This window comes from Micropterus salmoides, unplaced genomic scaffold, assembly GCF_014851395.1.
Source record: "Micropterus salmoides isolate LMB-PRFRI ecotype aquatic unplaced genomic scaffold, ASM1485139v1 Ms_hic_scaffold_20, whole genome shotgun sequence".
In the NCBI taxonomy this organism is placed as follows: domain Eukaryota; kingdom Metazoa; phylum Chordata; class Actinopteri; order Centrarchiformes; family Centrarchidae; genus Micropterus; species Micropterus salmoides.
Genome location: NW_024041151.1, coordinates 5,845,431 through 5,873,103, shown reverse-complemented (window position 1 = coordinate 5,873,103; position 27,673 = coordinate 5,845,431). Strand labels below are relative to the sequence as shown.

At 40.1% G+C, this 27,673-nt stretch overlaps 1 protein-coding gene across 3 annotated transcripts in view; it reads left to right on the top strand.

Moving 5' to 3' along the window:
- The window catches only part of ttc28 (tetratricopeptide repeat domain 28), a 165,139-nt gene that overhangs the window by 109,408 nt on the left and 28,058 nt on the right, over positions 1-27,673 (top strand). For all 3 annotated transcript variants that reach the window (XM_038733108.1, XM_038733107.1, XM_038733109.1), the window contains 9 exons: positions 10,222-10,443; positions 12,098-12,286; positions 12,395-12,491; positions 25,202-25,398; positions 25,476-25,629; positions 25,708-25,879; positions 26,035-26,203; positions 26,307-26,467; positions 26,579-27,067. In XM_038733108.1, the coding sequence (XP_038589036.1) occupies positions 10,222-10,443; positions 12,098-12,286; positions 12,395-12,491; positions 25,202-25,398; positions 25,476-25,629; positions 25,708-25,879; positions 26,035-26,203; positions 26,307-26,467; positions 26,579-27,067 (1,850 nt within the window). The remainder of the gene's footprint in view (positions 1-10,221; positions 10,444-12,097; positions 12,287-12,394; positions 12,492-25,201; positions 25,399-25,475; positions 25,630-25,707; positions 25,880-26,034; positions 26,204-26,306; positions 26,468-26,578; positions 27,068-27,673) is intronic.

Here is a 27,673-nt window from a genome sequence, read left to right as displayed (position 1 = left end):
AGTTAGTAAGTATATAACAAATAAAACATATTATAATCAATAATAATATGTTAGACTACAAATACATAGCAGTATATCAACTAATTAAAATTAGCCCCACCTTTAGCAGCTGCAACATTGAAGTGATGCACATTAATGCATCAATAATTATAATTTAATAATATAATATACATTATTCGGAAATGTGCCATTCAGTAAAATGAATACTTTTATATTTGGTACTATATTTCGATACTAGTACTTACATTTGAATGCAGGACTTTTACTTTTAACAGAGTATTTCTACACAGTGGCATTGCTACTTTTACAAAAGTACATTCTCTGAGTACTTCTTCCACCCCTGTTATTCAGGTAACTATGTTTAATTTGAGAGCCTTACCTTAAAGTACATGTCATACTACAACGTTACAGAGCTGCCTGGATTACATAATCACAACCTGAATGAATACAAAATACAAAACTTCAGATTTAACCCTATTTCTTTTCCTGTTTGGAGCATCTCAGACAACAGCTCTCTCTCTCACTCAAGCTTTTCTCGAAAGCAGTTTTTCGTTGCCTCGGGCCACAGCTAAACTCATCGGCTTTCTGCTGAAACACTTTGGACAGTTGTGAAAACCATAGTTAATTAGATTGCTGTCACAGATTAGACTTTGGCCCCTTTATGTCTCCAAACACAAAGTAAAGCTGTCAGGTTGTTTGTGTGTGTGTTTACCTTTGTTTAACTACTCCCATATGCTTGTTTGTGTACGTGTGTGTGCTGCTTTCTTAACTTTGCAAACGTGTGATGCTGTGTGAATATAAAACATTGTGTCCTGGAAGAACCAGTTTTGTCTCACTGGATTTAGTATTTTGCTTAATATCATGATTCTGTGCCTGTGGCACCGTTTTGTGGAATATTTTATTGTCTTTTAATACTGTATGAGAAATATAAACAACCTTGATGTGTGTGTTTGTGTTAATCAATAATGTTGGATGTTGGCTATTCTTCGATCTGCTGTGTTCATATCTGCTGTGTGTGCAAACAGACTGTTTTTTTGTACATAAATATCCGTGACTACTCTGTACCAGGGCTGTGTTGTTGGTTAGATTAACGGCTGCCAGTGGTGACTGATCTTCCGTGTGTCCAGTGTGTTTCTTTGTGCAGACGGTCTAAAATAAATCATAGATGATCAACTGGAGCCGATCAGTAAGGTTTAATAGTTTTAATTGGAAGGTTTTGGTCTTTGATTGTTTGTTGATAAGTTATAATCAACAAACATAAGTTAGGGATGGGTAACGTAATGATATATGTTACTTTAAATCTTAATTTCAATATATACATAAGGTATATATTATGTTATATTGCATTTTATGCTAATTGTTTAGGAAACAGTTTATAAATGCCTCAAGGGTGGTGCCGCATTTGTTTACTATAGTGTTTTTATTTTTTCAGAGTGACATTTTTAATACAGAAAAACAATTTAAATAAACTATATACTTTTAATACCTTTTCAAACCTATCAAATATTGAAACCTTTTTAAATGTGCAGTTTTGCTGCTGAGCTAATGTCATGATACCTCACACTTTCTTGTTGTCGCAGTAGAGCAGCACCAGATTGTTAGTTTTTCATGTGGACACCAGTCAGAAATAGCAGCGGTAAGAACATGAAAAAATATTCTTTGGTGTACAGTACTTCTCAGCCTTCAAGACGGTCTGAAATGACCGAAAATGAGCCGACAAAAAAAGCTAACATTTGATATTACATGGAAAGCCAGCAGGTTTATGGCTTTATGAACTTTTGGCTGCCTGTGGGACACGCATGTCCATCATTGACTGATTGTGCAATCAGCGTAAGATTGCTGTTCCAGACCTGACATCACTTTTGAGCAGCACCTTCTGGCAAACTCACAGTGATGAAAGACTCAGTCAGAAATAATACGTACAATGTGTAACTTCCCCTATCGTACAAATTCTCGTCTTTACTTTATTGCTTGTGTGTGGATCCAACCAGTGTTTAAATTACGCAGAGGCCTTCAGGAGCCAGATTTTTGGGGTGCACAAGCATACATGAATGTGCCTGCCCATGTGCAAAAATATACTTTATATATAATATATATAGGAAAATACTGCACGCATTTATACAAAGAAAGAGTGGCACCAAATTATGTTTTAGAGCACCCCCCCACCCCTTTAAATTTCTCAAATGAGGCTTCTGGGAAGCTCATGTCTCTTTCAGGGGAGCTGAGCTCCCTGTAGCACCTCGCTATTTCGAACCTGGATCCAACAAGATATAACGTGAGTTTTCAGCTTTAGTGCTGGTAGGTGTATTTCTGAACTTTGAAATTATCCAGACTAGCTGTTTCCCCCTGTTCCCAGTCTTTACGCTAAGCTAAGCTAAGCTAAGCTAATTGCCTGCTGGTTTTAGCTTTACACTTAACAGATATGAGGCTGGCTTCAAACGTCTCATCTGCCTGTGCGACAAGAAAGTCTAAACTAACTTATAAACTGTATAGCAAGATCTATACCGCCCATATCGCCCATATCGCCCACTCCTCTAAGTTTTAGATTAAAAAAAATTTAATTTAGCTAATCTTTCCTCTCTCCTTTTCACAGCTCAGATTTGTAAAATTACCCTCAATATGTTTTGATAAATATTTGTATTGTATCTTCCAGCCATTAACTCAATAAGATGTTTCACTTTTATTAAAACTGCGCTCCGGCCACAGTATGTTCACAAAGGCTCAACTGGACCCTCACACACCAGCGGTTCGATATTACACTCAGAAACACACTTAATAGCATGTGATTGAATCCTGGATCTAGAGAGGCGGATTGAACACCTGTCAGTAAGACGAATGAGCGTTTGACCAGGCTCATTTTAATGAAAGCAGTGAGCGACTAACAGGAATACAGCGTGTCTGGTTATTTCTTTGTCCGTGCGTCTTTATGTTTCTGTTTTGACAATTGGTTAAAATTGTCCGACCAGTTCTGTCACATTAATTTTACACACACATATCTAGTTTTGTGATTAATCTTGTTGACCTTGGAGCTCACAGAAGTAGAATAGTTTCTCCACCAGAGCTTGTGTGTCTGTTTCCTGTGGGGAGCTGTAAACGCCCCACAGACAGAGTTGAGTGTCTGTGTTTTGACTTCAGGTGCACAGCCTTAGGCAACTGAAACATGGTCATCAACAGAAATCCATATCTCCCGGTGTGTGTGTGTGTGTGTGTGTGTGTTTGGTTTGTGATGTTACATGTGTTTATGTGTGCGATGTCTGAGTGTTTACACGCAGCATGCTTCCAAACATAGACACTGCCTGCAGAGAGCTGATGTTTTACCTACAGGGGTGGACACACAAAAGGCAACACATTCGCAATATAATTCAGTCCACTGCTGAAACACTTTGAAAGAACGTGAATAAGCAACATTTTGGGGAATCAATTAATTGTGTAAGCCTGTTTATCAAGTAGAAATTCCAAACATTCACTCTGTTTTACATTGTTGTAAATGGAATTGTGGAGTGTTGGTGAGACAAAATAAAATATTTGTGTTATGTTTAGCTCAGTGCTGACACAGGAAGTAGAGTATTTGGACCCTGGTGCAGACACCACGTAGAGCAGATGCTGTTAATGTAGTTTGAAGTGGAACTTACAGCAGAGGTGAGGTAGGCAGTTTAAAATGAGGCAAAGGAAATCCATAATAACAAAAAGGCAAATAAATCCAAAACGACATAAACGCGTAGAAAATCCAAAAGACACCGGAGACACAAGGTAACAGGGAGCAGGACTGATTGCTAAACTAACACTTAGTGGTTGTAGTAGAAATTTGGCTACATCCACATCTACTACGCTTTCGTTTTAAAACAAAAATGATCTCCGTCCACACCATCGTTTTAGCTGTGTACCAGAACTGATCTCCGTCTAGGCCTATATTAAAATGACTGAAAACACACATCGAGGGGCCGTTCATGTACACTGGGCATGCCGGTAAATACAGGAAGCAGATTGTCTACTCCGCAGTTTCAGATTCAGTTTTTTGCTCCTGTGGGACGGGACGTTGGGAGACAGACTGTGATTCTTACTGCTGAATTATTAATAGCTGCAAGCATGTAGGCCTGGGGCTAACTGTGAAAGTAAGGCATGTTTGTCTTATTATTTTGTCTTATTATAATAATTATTAATATTATTATTATTATTAACATATGTAACCATTTTGCTACAATTACGCTTCACACAACAGCTGCGGCTGTGTTTGCGACCTGACCTTTCTTTTCTCCGTGAGAGGGAAGAATTTAGAAAGTTGCGTGGCGCTGCAGGGAGCCCCCAGCAGCAATAGTGCATGGATCATGCCTAACATTCATCCAGCCAGAGGGAACGATCATGAACCGTTCACAGCACGGAGAGGGAGTGGGGCGGACCAGGGACAGAAGACAGAGGAGCGACCGGCCCGCTGCGTACGGCAGGTGATTGTTCCCTCTGGCTGGATGAAGGCTGATGCTCCACATGATCCATGATGATAGAGAAATATAGAGATTAATCTCAATAAAGCAAGCTGTCAATATTTTGACCCCCAAAAATATCACAAATCATGTGTTTAGGGGAGCTGATGTCTTATGAAGGGGCTCATTCGCACCCTGGAACCACATCAGATATTTCTTTTCATGGACCAACACTGAGGTGGAAGGGAGCACTAAGAGACTGTGGCGGCGAAGACAGACTGAGAGTCGTTGCAACGAGAGGGTGGCGCTCCCTAGCTTGGTTAGTAAGGTGCATCCGTAATTCATGTTAACTGTGTTGCTGATTTTGGCTGGAGAAAAACAGGCTTAAAACAAAATCTTCATAGCCTAGCGGACATATTAATATTCCAATTCCTAAAAAGCTTTTTCAATGACACTGGTTAAATTTACACTGTGCAGCGGGTATGAGTTGCCTCTATCCTGATAGACAGGTCAATGGCTATCTTGTCAATCACAAGATAGCCATGCTCTAAAACATCTACTGCTTTCTGGTCTATTTTCCTCTAAATGGGATCATAATTTACTAAATGAACATCATGCTGTGTTGAAGAAGACTTGAAACTAACGACTGAGACCATAAAGTCATTAGGAAAGTGTTTTCTGAGGGAATCAATCAGGTGAGAAGTAGAAACATTTTGTCATAGACTTCTATACAATCTGACCTCTTTTTGCAACCAGTGGCGTCGCCCCCTGCTGGCTTTTAGAAACAATGCAGTTTTAAGGCACTTCCACATTGGCTTCACTTTGTAGACTCTGAGGTTTGAACTGACACAGACTTTGAGTCTCTCAGAGTCAGACCAACACAAACCAAGTTAACTCAGATCTGTCATTTCCCTCTGATGCAGCAGGAGAACTAATTTCTTCCTTTATCCCATGCTGAGGGTGAAAAGCTCGTATTTTTTGGGTGATTGAGCATCGCTGTTCAAAACCTCCTGCATCTATCGCTGCCAGTTTATCGAGCAGAGGAGGCAGTGCCACCGCTAATCTTTCTGTCTCTATTCATCTCTATTTTCATGCATTAGATTTAGTGATTCATCTTTTCCTTCCTACACATTTTTACTCACAAGGTTTTTCTCTTCTTGCCAGCACAGACCCTCCTAATGAGATTTGGTGCTTTCCTGCAGCATTATATAAAAATAAAGCGTGACGACAGGTTGCATATTATGATTCTTTGGTTTTCTTTCTGTGCAAAATGACAACAGTTGTCAATCTCTCCATCTTTTTCATATATATAAACACAGACATACTGTGGGCCGGCTCAGAGTCCCAGACACAACATGATTGGATTTTTTTTTGTGTGTTTTCTCGTGCAGGGGAAACAATGTGTCCTTGCGGGAAATCAAACACTCGTCTGGCCAGTTGACTGTACACACAGAGGCCTTCTCGTCATTTATTAAATCTCCCTGTCCTGCCTCAGAGATGTGTCAACTGGATTTTATGTGTTTACACTCATCACTTTGCTGGGAATTGGGATTTCAGTGGATGTGTGCCGTCGTCTTTCTTGAGCACACACACCCACGTGTATAGCACACACAAAGACACACGTGAACAGAGATGAAAAGAGCGGGGCGTCCTGATGGTAATTAGAAGTGGTAAATTCCACTAAAGGTCAGTTTGGCTGTTTTCAGTGACAGTTTTGAGCATTCATTAAGGCTCGGATTTACAGGAACGTGAAATGTGTCTTATCTACTCGCAGGCATTGGAACAGAAGTTTTTTCCTCACCCACTCCACATAGTGTAGCTGTATTAAAGGTAGTTTTCTGTGGTGGAAAGTAACTAAGTACATTTACTAAAGTACTGTACAGTTTTAACGTACCTTTACGTGAAAATTGTGTGCTTCAACTACACTATTCTTCAGATGTATATATTTTATTTTTTACATTACCTTAATCTGACATCTTTAGTTAATAGTAACTAATAGGTTGGATCCCCGGCTCCTCTTTCTCCTCCTGTCGAAGTTTCCTTGAGCAGGATACAAGATACTGAACCCCAAATTGCTCCTGTGGCTTTTTCATCAGCGGGTGAATGGGTGAACGTGATGTAGTACTTTGAGTTGTGGCTCCTTGTCGTGTTTCAGACGTCTCTGAGTTGTTAGCAGTTCCACCAAAGAGTGACTCCTTAAAGGGAGCAAACCCCTAGGTTGGAAACCAACTAACTGTATATAAAGTAGTTTAAACCAGCTAAATGTATAAAGTAGTAAAACTAGCTCCACCTCGACCAGCTACAGCAGTAAGAAACTGCTCTAACATTGAGTCATCAGCGGTGACAGGATCAGGATCTGATATCAGGCACAGGAGACATTTTACAGCAGAAGCAGTACTTTCACTTTTAAAACATCAAGTACAATTTGCTAATAATACTTTTATACTTTCACTTTTGTAATATTTTGAATGCAGTTTTTTCAGGAGTTTGTCCTCGTTTTCTTTGTCTTATTGCACTAAGATGGACGTGTGTGTGTGTTAAATGGCTGGAGGAGATTTCTTTGTATGTTGTCACTCTAAAAACCTTTAATTGGTACATATTTGTATAAATGTATCTATGTCATTTAATTGTAATTTTATTTAATTATTTTCTTTCTATGATTTTCTTTTCTTTTTTTTTGTTCTTCAGGAAATTTAATTCTGACTGTTGTGTTTCTGTTGAAGAATCCAAGAGAGAAGGAGAGAACCTTTGGGATATAAATGAGTAACGAACATGCTAATAACCCCTCTTTAATAATTCATAACTCCTTCTCCTCCACTCTCTCACATTGTTTAAACTTGAAAATATTTCATTATAGTCTGACTTATTCTTTGCTGTCCCTCATTGTGTACTTTGAAAGGTCAAAGTCATATTTTAATTTTGGAGTTTGCGTGCATGTTTGTGTGTGTGTGTGTGTGTGTTGCTGGTGTGAGTCTGTGTGCAGTCACACTGTAGAATCAACAGCAACTGAAGACACACAAATGCTGTTTGTGTTCAGAGGGTCACTGTGATTACATTTAGGAGATCCTTTTTACAGTGAGAGTCTGTACCTCAGGACAGGGTTTATTGATAACTACATCACTGTGTGTTCACAGATATAAGATGTGTGCTGCGTTCAACAGATCAGAATCATTATTACAGGTGCCGTGTTTCCTGTGAGGGAAACAAGACTGTTTTAGACTTTCCTCTCCACCAACACATCAACACTACAGGCTTTAACTGACCGTTCATGTTTCTGATCAGCTGCTTGTGGAGATTGTTTCCTAGAAACTTCGCACGAAGTTATCAAGCAATAAAATGCTGAAGGCTAAAATCAGCATGTTAATTGAGCATAGCGTTAGTTCAGGCAGGCAACAAAGTCCAGCTCAGCTCACAATCCCAGCACATGAACTGAAAGCAGCCCGTCTCAAAGCCACCCACATCAACTGATTCCTCTCTTAGCATTCATTGGCAAGTTCCCTAGGGCAATATTTGCTGCTCTCTGGCTCAGGCTTTCCATGTATGCACATGGATGGGCAGGGAGATGCTCTCCATCATGGCTTTCCACATAAGCGTGTGGAAGGGCAGGGAAATCCCAGATCAGAGCCGAGCAAATATCAGTCTCTCTGATGAGAGCTAACTAACAGAGCTGCTAACATGTGGATTTTAAGTAGGTATAATGTTTACCATGCTCACCATTTTAGCTTAGCGTTTCAGCATGGTGACATTTGCTAATTAGCATAAAACTCAAAGTACAGCTGAGGCTGGAATGTCACTCGTTTTACAAGTATTTTAAAAGAAATCCTTGTAAAATGAGTTGGTGGTGCTAGAAGAAAGAAAGGTGAGGGGAGTTTTTACCTCTCATCCTGAGAGGAACATGAATGTCTGTACCAAACTTATGGCTATCCATCCAATACTTGTTGAGATAAATGCAAAGATATCAACCAAAGTTTCAGTCAAAGTACGGGTGTAATTTATAACATTAACGATGGCTCGACACATGTTCCTAAAATGTCTGTTTATTATTTTGGGGTGGAGAACACTGTGTCTGGTGTTGGGAATTCCCACTGGCCCTCATTTGCATTGAGATGCTGCAGCCAAAATGTAGATGGCAGACTGAGATTCGGGCGCTGATGGTAAAACTGAGGGATCGTCAGACCTATGTAAAGACAGAAATGTTGACGTGTCTAATTAATGTGAAAACTGAGTGTTTATTCCTTTGCCAGTGAATGCCCCCACATCAGAACTGCCAGAAGGACTGTTATTTTTATATTTGTGTTCTTACATGGCACATAATATAAAAACTATATCCATCCTGTGAAATATATTCTATTTCTAGTCTAATAATCAATTTAGTTTGATTTAAATTTATTTTATTGTACAATGTACAGTTGCAAACCCATTTTGTGTAACACTTTTAAAATATTAACTGTTGGAATTTAGTCATTTTAAACAGTTTAACAGTCTATATCTCTATCTCTAAATAATATTTATGTTTTTGTGCGTTATGTGTGTACGAAGGTGTATGTGTTCACACCTATAGACACAACACACAATGATAAATTTGAAATTTGTCAATACAGTCTATGTTGCTCTCGCCTTCTTAATTTTCCTGGTTAATTAGAAACAGACTTTCTCTACCTGACGATTATTTCCCATGACTCCTCTGATAGAGAACCAATCAATACCAATAACCGTAAGATTAGTTAGCAAATGAGTAGGCAGGTTTCAAATTACTAAAGCAAGAGCAGGAGTGCAGCAAACCGTGTCTCATGTCTCTCTCAGTCTAATCAGAGAAGCAAACTAGAGAGTTTTACAAGAGGGAGCTATGTGTGTGTGTGTGTGTGTGTGTGTGAGTGTGTGTGAGTTCATGTGAAGACAACAACGGTGTGAACATTAGCTGAAACACACTCTTCATGATTTGCATGGTATTATGCCTGAAGAGGTCCTGTAATTAGCACGAAGAGCGGCGCTAAAAATCAGTAGACGGCTCAAAGTGCTGTAAAAGTATCTTATGTGCTAACTAAAATACAGCAATAAGAGAACTGCAGGAATCTGAGTGGTGGCGGCGCAGGGTGAGAAGCTCACAGCAGGGTCTAATAGGATGTGAGAGATTAGCTATGTGTGCATCTTCCAAAGGAAACGTTTCCATATGGGATGGCAGGAGGTGATATCCCCCTCGCTTATCCTATTTTTGTCCCCTCTCTCTTTTTACATTCTCTCTAAACAGCGTCCTCTTACTGTCCAGGCGCTATGATTGAGATCTAAGAAACTCCAAATGCTGATACGCTCATCAGGGTTGACTTTGATTGTTAAGATTGAGTCTGACACTGGATTTAGCTCCACATTCATAGCCCTTAGCTGTATCTGGTGCTATACATTATATAATACATACATTACATTGCTAGACGTACTGCGCATTGTTCCTGTTATATAAACAATACTAATGGTAAAATAATAATTGGATAAAATTGTGAAAAACAATTGTGCTCGGACAGCCTGCCCAAGTGTGAGTACGCCCCTATTAAAAACAAGAAAAAACAGCCGAATCATCCTCGAATACTGGTATAAGTAAAAAATACTTTAACAATATCCAGTTTCATATAAATGCAAATCTAAATATAAGCACAACTATAACAAGTACAGTTAAGTTCTGACTGCTTGTGTCTGACTTCTTTTTAGCCAGTTTACCACATTCCCAGATCTTTTCTGGCACTATGTGCATGGTTTTGTGCTTTTTTGCTGGGCTCTGATTACTAACCGGTGTATGTTGGTGTGATTTCAGGCTGCGTCCGATGCTCTCAGCAGTCTGGGCCATGTGTACACAGCTATCGGTGACTACCCCAACGCACTGGCGAGCCATAAACAGTGTGTGCTGCTGGCGCGACAAACCCAGTGCCAGCTCTCCGAGGCTCGCCAGCTGGGCAACATGGGCGCTGTGTACACGGCACTTGGAGACTTCACCAATGCAGTTCAGTGCCACGAGCAGCACTTGGACATTTCAAAGGTGCAGTACTACATCTATGATCTATAATGTCTCTGATGGGGGGAAACTTTGTTCCTCCTAAACTCTTCTGGCAGATTACAGGTTGTTCCCACAACGTATTGTATGTTCTGCTTTATTGTCAACAAAATTCATGGAAAGACCAAAACCAACAGGGAATGTTTCCACTAACAAGTATCATCTGTGTATCAAAGCCTGATGTCTCCTCTTCCTCTGAGCCATAAAACTCCGCTGTTGTCCAAAAACCCATCAGTGAGTGTCACTGCTGCACTGGGAGACATGTTCCTTCATCACCATGAACACAAACTGTAGTTTATTCTGACTCAGTCCCACATACACCTGCTGCTGCCCTAAATACTCACTAGAGCACCACATCTGGATTCATCTGCAGCTAAATGGTAAATGGACTTGTTTGTGTTTAAACAGCAGTTTCTGGTCTAGCGACCACTCAAAGCGCTTTACAATGTTTGTCACATTCACACACGCATTCATACGCTAATGGCCGCCATGCAAACTGCTCATCAGGAGCGATACAGCTTCCTATCCAAAGCGTTCAGGATGATACTGATCTCACTTGTTGACAGTAACAAAAATAATAAATACTGAATCGCCACTTAACGTCAGAATTACCTTAGAAAAGTATGTGTTTCTTCAACCTAATAACATGTTAAAAACATGACAACAATGGTGACAAACTACACATCGTCTCGTAAATCAGATTATGCCTGTTACCTCGATTGATTGATAGATTCATTTCTGTGGCTCCCACATGGAAAAGTAGTTAAAGTATATTCGCAGGAAAGATGTTGTTTAACAAACAGGCTAAAAATGGATATCCCATGTAGACATGTAATACATCACCCAACTAGAGGTACTTACTAAACATAAAGTCATCAGCTACATCCAGTAATTGAATTCAGGTTTATTATAGAGAGAAGGGTGATTTGTATTTCAACACTAAATTTAAACAGGGGGGGGGGGGGCTGCTTTTTTTTGGAAGGGTTGCAGCAACATTTACTGGATGTTTCATTCAGGAGTTTTTCTAATGTCGTTGTGTGTATTTTACCACATCTATCATTTGCTGAATGCAGTATTTTATAACAAAGTTATTGCATATTCAGGACACTGGTTGCTGAGCCTGTAGATATTTGTACCACTGTGCAGCTCTTCAAGCAAATGTTACACGTACAGTAACAAAAGACATTAATCTGTGCACATTTCACTTTTTATGTTTGTTGTCTTTTTTTTGGATGAAGTGCAGAATTTTAAGCTAGCCAGCCACTGCAGCCAACAACATCTCAGTCTTTGTAGCGCTCTCGCTCTATACATACAAATTGACCATCTGTTGACAGATTTGTACCAGAATAAAGGTTCTGAAAGTTTATAAAGTAGTTTTGTTTTGACAAAAGCTGGAAATGTTGCAGCTTGTAACTTAACAAAATGCCATCTGTTTGATGTGTGTGGGCTCCATCTCCATCTTTCTAAACTTTTCAAACTGAATTTCAACGTCTGAGATTAATTTTAAGTCAGTTTTTGCTTTATTTGAAGCCATGTATGCCTGCTGATAAAGAAATTCTATTTTAAGGGAAGTAGTTTCTGATCTTTGGGGACCAGAGACAGTTTCTGAGTAAAAATGAAATGAAGATGTCTTTGGCAGACTTTGGAGAACCGGCGTGAGGAGGCTCGAGCGTACAGCAACCTGGGCAGCGCCTACCACTCTCAACGGGACTTCGACAAGGCCATATCCTACCATATGCGAGTGCTGGAGCTGGCACAAGAGCAGGGCGACAGAGCGATCGAGATGAGGGCATATGCTGGTCTGGGGCACGCTGCTCGATGCATGCAGGTTGGTATGAAGCCATTTAAAGACGGTTAACTGAAAAACTACATCAGGGGTATTCTGACATTCTGTAAGTTCTACATAATGTAATAAATTAAAATGTATGATCTGCAGGACCTGGAGAGGGCACGTCAGTACCACCAACACCAGCTAGAAATTGCTCAGGAGCTGCAGGACAGGGCAGCTCAGGGCCGAGCCTCTTCCAACCTGGGTAGGTTTATATAAACACAAATAGATTTAGGTGGATGGGAGTAATGTGAATCTGTGTTTCCTCCTTGGTGTCTAAATGTGTGCTTTGTTTGTTGTTATGAGAAGTGTTAGTATTTGTTTAATGGTTTCAATTACTAATATATAACATACTTTAACTAAGTAATGGTACATAGGGACATGCAGTGTAGGTGATGGAAGCAGCCAGCCGTGACTGCTTGCACTAGTCAGTCACAACAGTGTCCGAGTTTTCTCCGCACTGGGTCGTGTACTCCCGCCAGACATTTTGTTTTCAGGTTTGTACATTTCATTTAATGAAGAGTTTTAGAGGAATAAAAGGTCTCTGAGCTAACTAGCTTGCCTATTGTCAAGCTAGCTTTGTCAATAAGGGAGGGGACTGTGATCATCACAAGCTTAAGGAGCAGCAGGAAGTCAGTGATGAACTTTTGTTTGTGCCCTGGGTTCTGGCTCACAGGTTACATACAGGCTGTCCTGAGAAGAAAAACTGCAGACCAGGGCTGCAACTAACGATGATTTTCAATACTGATTAGTCTGTCGATTATTTTCTTGATTAATCGATTAGTTGCTAGGTCCAGAAAATTGTCAAAAATGTCAATCAGCGTTTCCCAAAGCCCAAGACGACGTCCTCAAATGTCTTCTTTTGTCCACAACCCAAATAAATTCAGTTCACTGTCATAAGGGAGTAAAGAAACAAGAAAATATTGTACATTTTTTCTCAAAGTGATTAATCAAAATAGTCAAATTAATAGTAGTTAATTGGTTAATCGAGTAATCATTACAGCTCTACTGCAGACACTTGTCAGACGCCTCCCTCTGCTTGTTTTTTCTGCTTTAATAAAAACATGAATTCTATTCTGTTCTTCTGAAAACTTGTTAGAATTGAACATTAATAGATAATACAGTAAAAGACAGTGCTCTTTGTATTAAAGATCGATGTACAACATTACTTATCATAAGGTATGAGGTCTGTCAGCAGGTTATCTGCAGGTCTGGAAAAGTATTTACTTTTAGAAGGTGTCAAAATGTCTAAATGTAAGTGATAAAAAGCTTTGTATCCGATTGCAGACTGTCAGGAGAAGTTACACACTTGTTGTGACAGTGGATTGGGCTGCAGGCAGCTGTGGAGTTGAGCACCATCAGACAAACACAAACACTGTCACTCCTGCAGCTACAGTAGTAAAGCTCTTCTCATAATGGACAAGTGTCAATTTTTGCAAGCATTATAATGAACTAATTAATAATTTTTAATTATTTAATTCATGCATCCATTTTCTGCCGCTTGTCCGGGCTCAGGTTTGCGTAGATTTAATTAATTATAACAAAAGAAATTATTTATAATTAGTTATATACTGCTGGGAAGTACTGAAATAATTCCAGTTAATTTGCATTCCTGTTATTGAAAAGGTATTTTAACTCGTTGAATTCCACACCAAGGAAATTAAAAGTGATTAAAAGGTTGGTGTATTAATAACAGCGCTATTTACTATTTACATTGTAATGGAAAGCACAATAACCAATTTCTTCATACCGGTTATTTGAAAGACTCTAATGTCAAATGCAGAAGATAGCGTTCACTTTATTTTCTTTTGAAGTGCCTTTGACTTCATTGTGTCCTCCCCCACGCCTGAAACCGAACAGTTTGCCCTTGGAAACTTAAAAATAAAGAGTGGGATGTCTTTTCTTGTATTCTGCCTGAATTTTATTTTCAAAAAGTGGATGATGCAATTTTAGATAAAAGGTGAACACCCCCACAATTTCCCCTCAAAAAAATATAACTAACAGATGCAGAAGTCCTTCTTATTCCAGTTGATGTTAAGCTCCACTGGGGTTTACCGTCACGTGAGCTGTTCCCTTGTCAGCCATTGACCCGCTCTGTCACTGCTGTCGCCACTGAGGCTCAGCAGACTGACTGGGCTCTCGTCCTGAACCTGACCAACTCTGTCTCCATCGATCAGCAGCATCAAGCGCACAGACAATGGACTCTTTATTTCTTACATTTGAGCAGCGGTGAAAAGTAATTAAGTACATTTACTGAAGTACTTGTACAGTACTTCTACTCCACTAGATTTATTTGACAGCTTTAGCTACTTTATACATTCAGATTATTAATACAAAATATCATCAGCAAATATAATAATATGACATATAATTGTTTAAATTAAACTATACAAGAGGGTTAGATACTATATATCTTACCACTGCCACATTACTGGACATACACTTACCTGGTCTCACATACCCCCGTACCTATTTATACTGCTGTCCATACTGCGTATATCAGATCTCTACTGTATACACCATACTCCATACCTCCAGCTGTCTACTCTGAATATAATGTCTTACTATGCCATTACCTGTACTTATACCTGCACTATATATTCTGCCTACGGTAACTGCTGCACATGTTTTGTACTGTTTATATTTTAAACTATTCATATCTACCCTTTCCAGATATTACCGCTATACATACGTACATTTGTCCAAACTTTATTCTTCTTTTGCACTTCCAGTTAGATGTTAAATTGCATTTAATTATCTCTGTACTTGTGCAATGACAATCTAGTTGAATCTAATCAGTGTTTGAAGTGGAAAAAAATAATTGCCAGTACATATTTACATGTTGCGTATTGGTCAGTATCAGCAAATCAGTATTACATTCTGAATTTCTACAGTGAATAAAATATACTAGGATATATTACTGATGTTCACACTGACCACTACAATCCTCCCTTTTTTAAAACATAAGTAGAGCTCTGCAGAACAGTGCTTAATCTGGCTGATGATCCAGCATCTCCTCTACTGTCAAACATAAGCATAGGACCTTTAAATTATAGATAACAATATAATTATTAATGTTATCAGCTGCGTCAGGGCCCCAGATTTCCCTTTATACATTTTCAAATATAAAATACTTGACTAAGGGACAGATAATCACTGTCTTGTTTTAAAATTAGCCCCACCTTTTACTTTTTGTACTTTAAGTACATTTTGATGCAATTTTGATCAATATTTTTGTACTTTTATAAAAATATACGTATATTAGTAGTTCTACACAATGTGGTATTGCTACTTTTTCTTACTTGTGTAAATGATCTGAGTACTTCTTCCACTGCTGCATCTAAGATATGTTTGAGTGAGTTAGAAGCAGTAACTTTGTGAAACAAGTAGCTGCTACGACTTCAGGCCGCTCATTAACCAAAATCGAGGAACAGGGCCGTAGATCATGTGATGGCCCCGCTCTCCAGTCACCTTATCTGCCTTTTGAGGCTCTATCACATCACTGCAGCAGTGCCTCTCTGGCCAATCAGCGCTCATGTTTTATTAATAAGGTTTTGGTTTCTGCGGCCACAGTGATATCTGAGAGCCAGCGAACCTGACTCCAGCGCTGAGTGGGCAACTCACCACTCTGTGTGTGTGTGTGTGTGTGTGTTTACTGAATTATTGTTAATATGAGCTCTGCTTCAGTCACTCTGGACACACCTGAGATGAACACGAAGTGTGTCGGATGTACAGCATCCTTGTTTTACGCATGTGTCACTGCAGAGCCAGCTCAAGTACAGTCGAGTTTTGTGTTCGCTCACCCTGAAAGTCCTGTTATTTGCTGTCTGAAATGAGCAAAAGGCGAACGCACACACCACAGTAGATGCTTTGATGTGTGACTAATAGGCTATTGCTGAAGTCGCTGACAGACGAGCTGCAGTCTGAGGTTCAGATCAATGATTCAGATCATCATTTATGGATGATACTTTTCTCTGACTCTGAATGCTGACTTGACAACCCTTCATTCCCCTCTCCTCCTTTGTTTCCTCCTCGGTTCATCTCCTCATTTGTTTTCTCATTTCCTCTCCTCCTCTCCTTTCTTCCTCACCTCTCCTCCTTTGTTTCCTCTTCTCCCAACTTCTCTCTCTCCTCTCTTGTATGTCCTCTCTTCTTCTCTCCTGTTCCCCATTATTTCCTCTCCTCCTTTCCTTTCCTCCTCTCCTCCTCTCTCATATGTCCTCTCTTCTTCCCTCCTTTTCCCCATTGTTTCCTCTCCTCATTTCTTTTCCTCCTTTCCTTTCCTCCTCTCCTCCTCTCTCATATGTCCTCTCTTCTTCTCTCCTTTTCCCCATTGTTTCCTCTCCTCATTTCTTTTCGTCCTTTCCTTTCCTCTCCTCTTGTTCCTCCTCTCCTTTCCACCCTTGTCTCTTCTTCTCTCTTTCCTTCTTCCTCTCCTCTCCTGCATAAACCCAGAGACAGTATAAACAATATCAAACTTCAGATATAATGTAGTTGTGTTGCCCAGCAGCGCTCTCTAAGTCCAAAAATATCTCAACTGGGGCATTGACAGTGTTGTGGAACTCCTTAGTGATTTGTGATGGTACATTTAAAGCGTAATTACAACTCCTTTTGCACCAAATTCTAGTAGGATGCAATGACAGAACACCATAGCTGCATGCAAGATAAGATTTTTTCTTGTCTTGCATGCAGCTACTTTATCTCAGAACAGAGGGAAGGGACTAAGTGGTCGATCGATACAGGTTTTCAATGGTCGATGCTGATATTTAGAGAACAGGGCGGCTGATTTATAATGCTGATATCAAAACAAAGAAAAGTCATGTATAATTCCATTATTCCATGTAGTACAATCTAACATACATATTACCTCAGCCAGCACCTTGTTGTTTTAGAGGGAAGTTTTATTAATGAATGAAACAGAAACATACATTGCGTTTTGCTGTGGATTTCAGAACGTGGCTGGTGTTTATGGGAGAGCGGGTACAGTTTGTCAGAAGTGACGTCATTCACCTGCATTATTCTCTACAGTATAACAATATATTAGGGCTGTCCCTGACTAAGGATTTACATAGACGAAACAGAATCGTCAAGTCCTGCCTATGGTCGACTGCCTATGGGGGGTTACACATACACGCTACGCCTACACATGCGCACTGACGAACGAGGGTCGGGGTTACAATTTTGGATTTATTCATGCAGATTTATAGAAAGATTTTTTTTTCTTTTTACATGTTTATTTACAGTATTAAACATTAAAATGTATATTGTAATAGGCTGTATATGAACTTATTGGGAGAAAACCAGTAGTTCTGTGTAAAATCAGATGTTGAGCACCCCCATATCACCAAAATGGCATGATCCTTGTTTCGCTGCGAAGCTTCGACTGTGAGATTGACAGCCGAGTCAGGCTCCACTCATCGAAGCATCGAATCTTCAACTATCTGGGGTCAACCCTACTATATATATATATATATATATATATATATATATATATATATATATATATATATATATATATATATATATATATATATATATATATATAACGCTAGCCAGTAATGCTGTTAGATAACAGCTGCTGTCATTCAGGATGATATATTGGCCTTGTGAGCACAGATATCGGCCGATGCCAATATTGGCATGCCAGATATCGGTCTATCACTAGACTTAGACTTTAGTCTTTAGACTTTATTGTCCCAGAGGGAAATTCTTTTCCACATCACTGAACACCACCAAATAATATGCAACATTTTCCTCTCGTAAACAACAACAACCGACAGGACATGTGGAAACTCCTTGTGTCGTCATCGAGACACCTTGTTCTGGTCTGCAGGTATCAGGCTTTTGCCAAAACGAGCCCTTCTGCACCTCAGGGACCTGTACCTGCGCCCAGATGATAGTATAGTGAAGTGGTGATTTGATGTCCTGTGATATTGTACCTCACCTGACTTCCTCCTTTGCTCCAGTCGTAATTACTACGGCCACTAGAGGTCGCCATCTAACACTAAACGTAAATATGGGTTGTAGTAAGCTGCTTGCACAGACCACCTATTCAGCCTGGGAGATCAGAAGCCTTAAAAATGCGACAGTAAAGTACAGCACGTCAGCCAGAAAGACTCTGCTTCTCGTCCAACCCCCAAAATAAAAGTCCTCCAGCTCTACTAAAAATGTGCTTAGCTTCCCATGCTCCCCATGTTAAAGTTATTCCAGTCTCAGGAAGGTACACAGCAAAATCCAATGGCAGCAGTCATTTTTCACTGAAAACAGCTGCCTGATGCGTCTGGAAACAACACAAGTGAGAGTGCTGAGACCAAAACGATGAGCTGAAAGGCACTAAAACGCATGAACTGCAGAGATAGGTGATAATTCTCTTTAGCTTTCTCAATACGAGCAACACATTTCACATTACACACATTTTCATTATGTATTTTTGTCTTTATTAACACGGTTAATTAACAAAGAACAACAGAACGTGACTAGACCAGACAAATGAAGGCAAAGAAAAGCATGTGGCTCAGGTTGGCCACACCCAATTTAGTTCAGTGAGTCTTTTCCATCCCACTGAGACAGAAGGGGACCGGAGATCATCCCTCTCCTCCTCTAATCACTCTGTGCTGTCTCAGCCGAATACCCTGCCATCAGATCTCACCTAATTTTCCACACCTCTAATCTTCACAGCTCTGCTTTCTTCAGACTGTGCTCCTCCTCGTCGGGGGAATCCCACCGTCATGCAGAATATCTACAGATAGCTGGCACCCTTAAGCCTCAGAGAAGTGTGCGGTTTTGCCTTTAGCGAGATTCAGTATGTACTAGTGTGTGTGCGCATGTGCTCATGTGTTAACAGAGTTTAAGAGGAGGGGTGTAACTGAAGCCAGATATTCCAGCCAACTCTGCAGGCTCCTCTGTAATCCTCTTAGCGCGAGACCCCGATGAACGAGGTCTCCCTTTCCTTATCAGAAACCTCCTCCTCTTCTTCATGTAACCCTGCTTCCTACATATTCGAGACAGGGCTTATGCGGCTCCAACAACATAATGTGTTGGGTATCTTTTTCTTTAAACGTACAGGTCCATTTCTTATGCTTCTGTACTCTTGTTATTGACTCAACCACTGTGTGACTTTAGAGGCAAGATATATATGCGCTAAAACCATGTCTCATACATAAAATGGTATTCAATAAACCAGAACATGCTGTGAGGATGTGTGCACCCCGTGCATACTTAAAGTAATTTGTGCACACAATTTTGTGTTTCCAGAAGTGGAAATGAAAACTAAAGAGAAATCAAATATGCATCATTATTCTTTTAGGTTGTTAGCTGGTTTCACAGAGCGTGAATGAATTTTTTTTGCAGTCGCACGCCCATCTTTAATATGCCAATTAAAGATGCAATAATAATCTTTATTTTAATTAATTGCCTTTGTGTGCCCGGTTGTATTATTCCTTTGTTCAGTCTGCTTTTGTTATTTTTACATTCGACATCAGTTGTGTTAATGCTTTTTTAATTTTATTCATCAACCTTTATTGTGAAGGGCTCTGTTAAGTCCTCAGTTGAGCGCCATAAACTAAATCAGCATTGATTACCTTTCTGAAGTTTGAGGGCAATGATGATGAGATATTACAGATGATGCTGCTTTACTGATGCATTTGTGATGAAATATTGAATTCATGGACGTATACTATAAATAGCCATAGCGTGTGTAATGGTATATTGTACTGGGATGGGTGCTCTGATTTATTTTAGAGGTGCTCTTTTCGTTGCCATGACTGAAGACTACTGGAGCAGACAGAGGTATTTAAATGCAAACCTTTGATTAAAGTGGTGTCTACGTCAATATCATGCTAACTGTGGGCGTGGAAACCAGGCTTGTGCATGTGCACACAATCTCACATTTATTGAGTTTTATAAAACAGAACCACCAAATATAAGGGTGGATTTATTTTGTATGTTTGTTATTGTCGACAAATCCCACAAAAAGACTTACAATACTTTCTGATTCCTGTCTGTGTCACTCAACCAATCGGATCAAACGTTACTCAAACAGGAGGAAATAGAGCATTTGTTGGGGACTATTTTCAGTGGTGGATGAATCCACATGTGGTGCTCTAGTGATTATTTGGGGCAGCACTACGGTGTATGTGGGACTGAGTCAGAATAAACTACAGAGTGTGAGTTCATGGTGATGAAGCAGGGAGGCTCACTGATGGGTTTTAGGCTTTGGACACACAGACAATACTTGTAGGATCAATTCATTGTTGGTTTTGATCTTTTCATGGGATTTGTTGACAATGGGAGTACAGGAGATCACCAGTCTTGTTCAAAATAATACAACTGAGCTGGAAATGTGCCAGTGACTCACAGTTTACACTCAGACCACAGCCTCTCTCTCCCCACACAGTCTGACATGAAAACCACATGTAACCTCTTCCATCTGGTGTCTCGACACCCCCCATATCTCTGTGTCCCTTCTTTTAACCCCCCTCTCATCTGTCCTATTCTGTCTTCACTGTAGAAATAACATGTATTTGATATATAGATATAGATATATAAAATGTTATTGCTCTCAGCAATAACATTTAAAACAGTGCAGCATTTTATTGGGGCAGTTACAAAGTAAATGTCTAAATGAAATCATAGAAGGTTTTTTATATTTGTTCGTATTTAGATAAGGTTATCACTATGTACATTACATCACACCACAAGCATGTCCATTTTGTTACGCTTAATGCGTCGCCCCAACAGCAATTGTGAACTCATGTAACAAGTCTATAAAGATTATAGCGGTGTGCATGGTGCTCTATTAAGAGAAAGCAATACTTGGTATCTAAAGAGTTTGGAGGGCCGTGTCTCTTTTACTGCCTTTCCTAAACCTAAAAAACAAGAGCTCAATTATATGAAACTGTGTTTGTGTGTTATGACTTAAGGCACTAGAGATGGCATACCCAGCTAAATAGCTTACTGCTTACAGTAGAAACCAACTCTTTTACCTGAGGTTTGCCAAACACATTGGTTAACTAATTCTCCTCCTCAAAGCTTTTTTTGTTTTTTGAAAATACCAACTATAAAGCAAAATTCTAACCTAATGTGTTGCTGTTAATCATGAGACTCCAAACAGGGTTATGTTTAAAGAAATTAACATTGTAATTACATTTTTATTTAAAATACAGTGCTAGTGCTAGCTAGCTCTACACTGTTATACAAAGCAATGCCTTTTCCTTGTCTGCTACATGGATCCTATAGTGAGGATGTTCACATTTTGCCGGGGATATATAGTTTTAGGCTCATTAATGTTTATTTAGACATAAATGTCTATTGTGAATATTCAAGACCTTTTCACATGGTTCTCATTTTAAAACAATCAGCCAGATACATTAAAAAGTTAGGCGGACTCAGAGTTTGAGTTAGCTAGCTTGCTAAAATCTGCAATTGTAGTCACTATTTCAGCCAACAAAATCGACAGTCGTTGACCTGCAGTGAGAAGCTGATTTTTATCTAACTCTCTCTGAAATCAGCAAATCATTGTTTCAAAAATAATTACACATTTTGAGTTGTAAATCTGCCACAGTTATGTGAACTGCGCCTTGCTAGTGTGGAAAACTTGACCGGTGTAGCAAAAAGTAAAAAGGACTGGATTGGTTGTTACACCGCAAGTTAAATAATGTCACCAGGATAATTGCAAAAGAGATCATGGTTTTATTTTATATATAACTTAGCAGTAAGTCATGTTATTATAGGCTACAGTCTGTTTACATACTCCTATCAAAAACATAATCCATCAGCAACAACAGGCTTCTATTATTGCCTATAATCATGTAAATTACATGCTTGGTTACGTTATAAACGGCACTTATTTGGCCACAATAAGTTATTATTGACACTTATTTGGCCACAATTGTGATTATTCCGTTAAAAGAAACATTACAGTATCACAAAGACATACCTTTGCCATTACCGCAGACATAAAGTGATGTTTATTTGCACATTATGTCTGTTTGGCCCAGATGCAGCTGTAACTTAGTCATAAAGAGACTGGGTGATACATCCAGTCTTTCTGGTCACGTAAAATCTGATTTCAGGTCTGTTAACACCTTATACAGTCTATGATTAACACACAAAACAGGGACATTTCCGGGGACAGCTCCAGACGGGGACAGGCCACCAGTCCCTGGAAAACGGGGACTTCTGGTCACCCTAAGCAACAGTAACTTAAAAACAGTCAATTGGTTTAATGTCCTTTTCCTGCGCAGTAACACTAACGTTAGCTACTTAAAATAAAAAGTCAAAAAGTAAAATGATTTTGTTTACTTTTTGTCACTATCCAGACCAGTGTTTTTTATTTGTAACACTGTTTTGCATGCAGTTTTCCCTTCGGGACCTTTCTAGTACACGCAAAGTTCAAAACACAGTGAAGAAGAAGAAATCAGACTATAAAGGTGTATATTTGCTACCATAATTTGAAAGGTAGATGTGTAATCCAATCATGTTAATGCTGTTATGTTTGACCTTAATTACACTAACAGTTAATGTGTTTACCTGAGAGTTGCTATCAACACTGTGTTTTGCCCCAATCTGGTTATAATCAAGTTTTGCATTAATGCATGTAAACAGAGAAGATGGTGCAGTTAACCCCATCTACAAACAGGCAGACACACACACACACACAGGTTTATGTGCTTTTACTATATTTTTTAAGAGTCTTGTGTGCCACCTGCTTGTTTAGTTCTGCAACAACAATGACTCTCCCTCTAAATTGCATTTCCCAGTATTTCATTTCCTTCTGAAACCCCTCCTGTGTTTAACTTTCCTGCAGCTACTGTCTTTCTCTCTTCTTTTTCTGTCATAATCTCTATTGTGTCTAACTTTTGTCTACTTTGGCTCTGTAAACTGGGTTGTTGATAGTGGTGAAGACACAACATCATACAAAAAGTTGTGAAGGCCACCGGGAGTTAAGTTTTTCAGTTCCTTTTCCCTGGACAGAGAGACAAACTGTGTGACTCTCCTCTGGATCTCTGCATATGCAGTAACGAAGTTTGAAGATCCATAGCAGTAGATATTATTAGATTTATGGAACTTTCTCACAGTAGCTTTTTAATTATTTACCACTCTGCTTGTTGTCTTTGCTTGTTGGGTATTTACATCTCTGTGCATCATTTTGGGGATTTACTATGTTCATGAGAAGCAAGCTGTTGAAGTTCACTAGCATAGGTGAGCATCACCTATGATTTACAGGCTGACATGTTCCCACCACTTTTTTAAAAAGGCTGATTTTGTCCCCACCACTTTTTTAAAAAGGCTGATTTTGTCCCCATCATTTTTTGAAAGCATTTGTTAAAAATGTTCTGAAAAATAGCTTGCAACAAAAAATATTTAACAAATGAAAATGCTTTGAGAAAGGTTAATTTGCACAATAAGAAAACATGCTGTGCAAAGTAAATGTAGAAGAAACAAATGTGCATTGTCCCAAAAAAAACTTAAGCTAAAAAAAACAAGCTACTGATTACTGCATTTTTTTTGTTGCAGTTTTTATATTTTGAATTGTCACCTCTAACTTGTATGTGTTTCACCAAAACTTGGTGCAGAAAATATCTCCAGAATGCAGGAAATTAAGTGTTTAATTCTCAAAATCTTCTTATATATATATTTCCCCCACACATATATTTCAACACTGAATATTTCTAATGAATAGTGTTAAAATATCTTCCCCTAATCTCAGCTCCGATGTCCCCACCACTTTTGACGCCGTTGTTCACTACTAATCAAATCAATGTTGGATGAACTAATCAGCAGATCCCTAGACTTGAGAGTTGAAAGCAAGTCAGATTTAAGTCACAAAAAGTAGGACTTGACTTGGACTTGCTTGAAACTTGACTCCCTAAAGACTTGACTATACTGAGATTTGATCTGGTAAAGTCATGCTGGACGACTTTGGACTTAACAATTCTAGACTTCAGCCATGATTGGACTTGACATGAAACCTGATGGGACTAGCCCGAAAACACGTTAAAACTGCTCTGCTGACAGACTTGACTTAAGATTTGACTTGGGCTTGTCTCAAATGACTTGATACTTGATTGATTGGACCCGCCCCCAGATAATATAAAACTTATGGATTAAAGACTTGACTTGAACTTGAGACTTGACGTGGATGTGTCTCAAAAGACTTGAAAACTCTGCTAATCACAAGGGCTGACCCCAAATAGTCGAAGATTTGATGCTTTGATGGGTGGAGCCTGACTGATAATCTCACAGTCGAAGCTTCGCAACGGCGTTATGAAATGAGGATCACGCTATTTTGGCGATATGGGGGTGCTCAACGTCTGATTTTAAATAGAACTACCAGTTTTCTCCCAATAAGTTAATATGCTGCCTATTACAATATACACTTTAACATATAATGATGTAAATAAAAATGTGAAAAGAAAGAAGCTTTTAATAAATGTTTTTAAAGTACGTGAATAAATTCATAATTGTAACCTTAACCCTTAAGGAAGTGGGGCGTCAGTGCGCATGGGCGTACTGTGTATTGCGTAGTGGCAGAAGAGGAACACCTGCTGAAGAGAAGAAGCCCCAGCTTCACCGGTGTTGTGCCGAGTTGTGCGCACCTCGCGGGTCGTTCAGATCATTTATCACCATTGATGAACCACAGAAAGAATATTATATCGTTTTTGAAACAGTACCGCGATGTGCATGTACAGTTAGTTACAGTCAGGCACGCGCACCCACAAAACTCGGCACAAGACCAGTGAATGGCAGGCGAGCAGAAAGAAAGACAGAGAGACTTGACAATTCTGATTCGACTATGTAAATCCTTAGTCAAGGACAGCCCTACCACTGAGCTTAGATCTCTCTATAACTGCTCAGACCTCTAAAAGAGAATTTATATTGAAAATACATCTCCTCTTCTTACTTCCATCTCAGGCATCATACACCAGATGAAGGGGGAGTATGAGACAGCGCTGAAGCTCCACAAAGCCCACCTGTCCTTCGCCCAGGAGCTGAGTGATTACGCTGCCCAGGGGAGGGCCTATGGTAACATGGGCAACGCCTATCACGCACTTGGCATCTATGACCAAGCTGTCCGGTACCACCGACAAGAACTACAGATCTCACTGGAGGTGAATTCCAGCTCTCTTCACAAGCAATACTTAGACGCCGTGTGGAAAACAGAAATGTAATATCTCTTTTGGTTTAGGTAAATGATCGTCCATCCCAGGCCTCCACACATGGTAACCTGGCTGTGGCCTACCAGGCACTGGGGGCTCACGACCGAGCTCTACAACACTACCTTCACCACCTGACCATCGCACGAGAGCTCCGAGACACTCAAAGTGAAGCAAGAGCACTAGGCAAGCTAGACAAGAGAGAGATGCATTAAGGAAAGAAGAGAGGAATGGTAATTAATTGAAAAATCTTCTCTTTTGCAGCAAACTTGGGAAATTTTCACAGCTGGAGAGGTGAGTACGCTCAGGCCTTGCCGTACTACCAGCAGTACCTGGCTCTGGCCCCAGGCTTGCAGGACCTGGAAGGAGAGGGCAAGGTCTGCCACAACCTCGGCTATGCTCACTACTGCCTTGGACAGTACAGAGACGCCGTCAGGTCAGAGAATAAATTAATGTCACAAAACACAAACTTTATGTGATAGGAAAATGTTTTTCAAAGTTTCCAAATACACCACATGTGTCTGAAATATTTCCATTTAATTGAAGTGTAAATGACAAAGGCATGCTTTGAATCTTTCATCCATTTCCTAGGTATAATGAGCAGGACCTGGCCTTGGCTAAGGACCTGCAAGACAAATTAGCCCAGGCAAAAGCGTACTGTAACCTTGGTCTGGCCCACAAAGCACTGGGGGAATACAACAAAGCAGAGGAGTGTCAGAGATACCTGCTTTCTCTAGCACAAGCCTTGGATAACACACAGGTCACCTACTACTGCTGTGTTCACTTGATAAACTTTAAAAACTTATCCCTTACTTAGGAAGTGGTTAGTTAATCAGGGTCCGTGTGGTTGTGTTTGTCAGCAGGCAGTTTTCCGGGCCTTTGGGAACCTGGGGGATGTGTGTGTCTGTCGGGGAGATCTTCCAGGAGCTGTGAGGTTTTACCAGCAGCAACTAACCCTTGCTCAGAAGGCCAACGATCAGAAGATGGAAGCTGACGCCTACTCAGCACTCGGATCAGTTCACAGGTAATAAAGTTGACAAGAATGACAGATTTTCAACTGCGTGATTTCTCTGCTTGTTTGGTTCTTCTTTTCTTACCTCTCTTTTTCTCTCCTCAAACTTTCCTCCCACTTTAGGCTGCTCCGCCAGTTGGATACAGCTTTGTCCTTCCATAGCCAGGAACTGACTGTCCGAAAAGATCTAGGTGATCAGCAGGGGGAGTGCCGCGCCCTTGGCCACCTGGCGGCAGTACATATGGCCCTGGGAGACTACGCTACAACCTTCCAGTGTTATGAGGCCCAGCTGGGCCTAGCGCAGGGACTTAGGGATGCCCGTCTGGAGGCCCAGGTCCACGGGAACATGGGCATCACTAAAATGAACATGGGGGTATTTGAGGAAGCTATTGGCTATTTTGAGCAGCAGTTGGCGATGCTGCAGCAGCTGAGTGGAACTGAGAGCATGCTGGACAGAGGTCGGGCCTATGGGAATCTGGCAGACTGCTATGATGCTCTGGGAGACTATGAGGAGGCGATTCAGTACTACGAAAAGTACCTGACGGTGGCTCAGAGTCTCAACCATGTCCAGGACCAGGAGAAAGCCTACAGAGGACTTGGCAATGCGCACAGGTAGGTAAAACAAAGCTTAAAGGGATTGTTCAACATTTTGGGAAATACACATTTTCGCTTTCTTGCCAAGAGTTAGATGAGAAGAAGACCATCCACTCATGTTTGTATGGTAAAAATTACTCGGATTTGGACCCAAACGCAGGGCAACAAGGCCGAGGAGATTCAGTTAATGGTGGAAATTTACAAATGAGGATGCAGGCAGTCCAAAAGGCAACAAACCAAAATCCATAATCTAAAAACAAAAGCTATAATGCAGGCAGGGGAGGCATGTGACAACCAAAACACAAACTCCAAAGTAATCCAAACAGGCAGAGACACTCAACAATGAACAAAGGCTGAGTGACACTAGACAAAGGGAAGACACAGACTTGAATATCAAAGAGAGACAGAGATAATGAAGGACAGCTGAAATACATAAAGGGAGGAGTAAACAAACAAATACGCATGAAAACCTGCAGTTTAAGGACCTCTGCAATCCTGGGACCGCAGTTCTAGGACCATAGTTCTTTTACAACAGCGCCATCTAGTGGATTGGTGGTGGTAATGCACAGCAACACGATTGAGGTTAACCCTGTGTGCTAGCACGGCCGATGTCCGCAGCTGTAG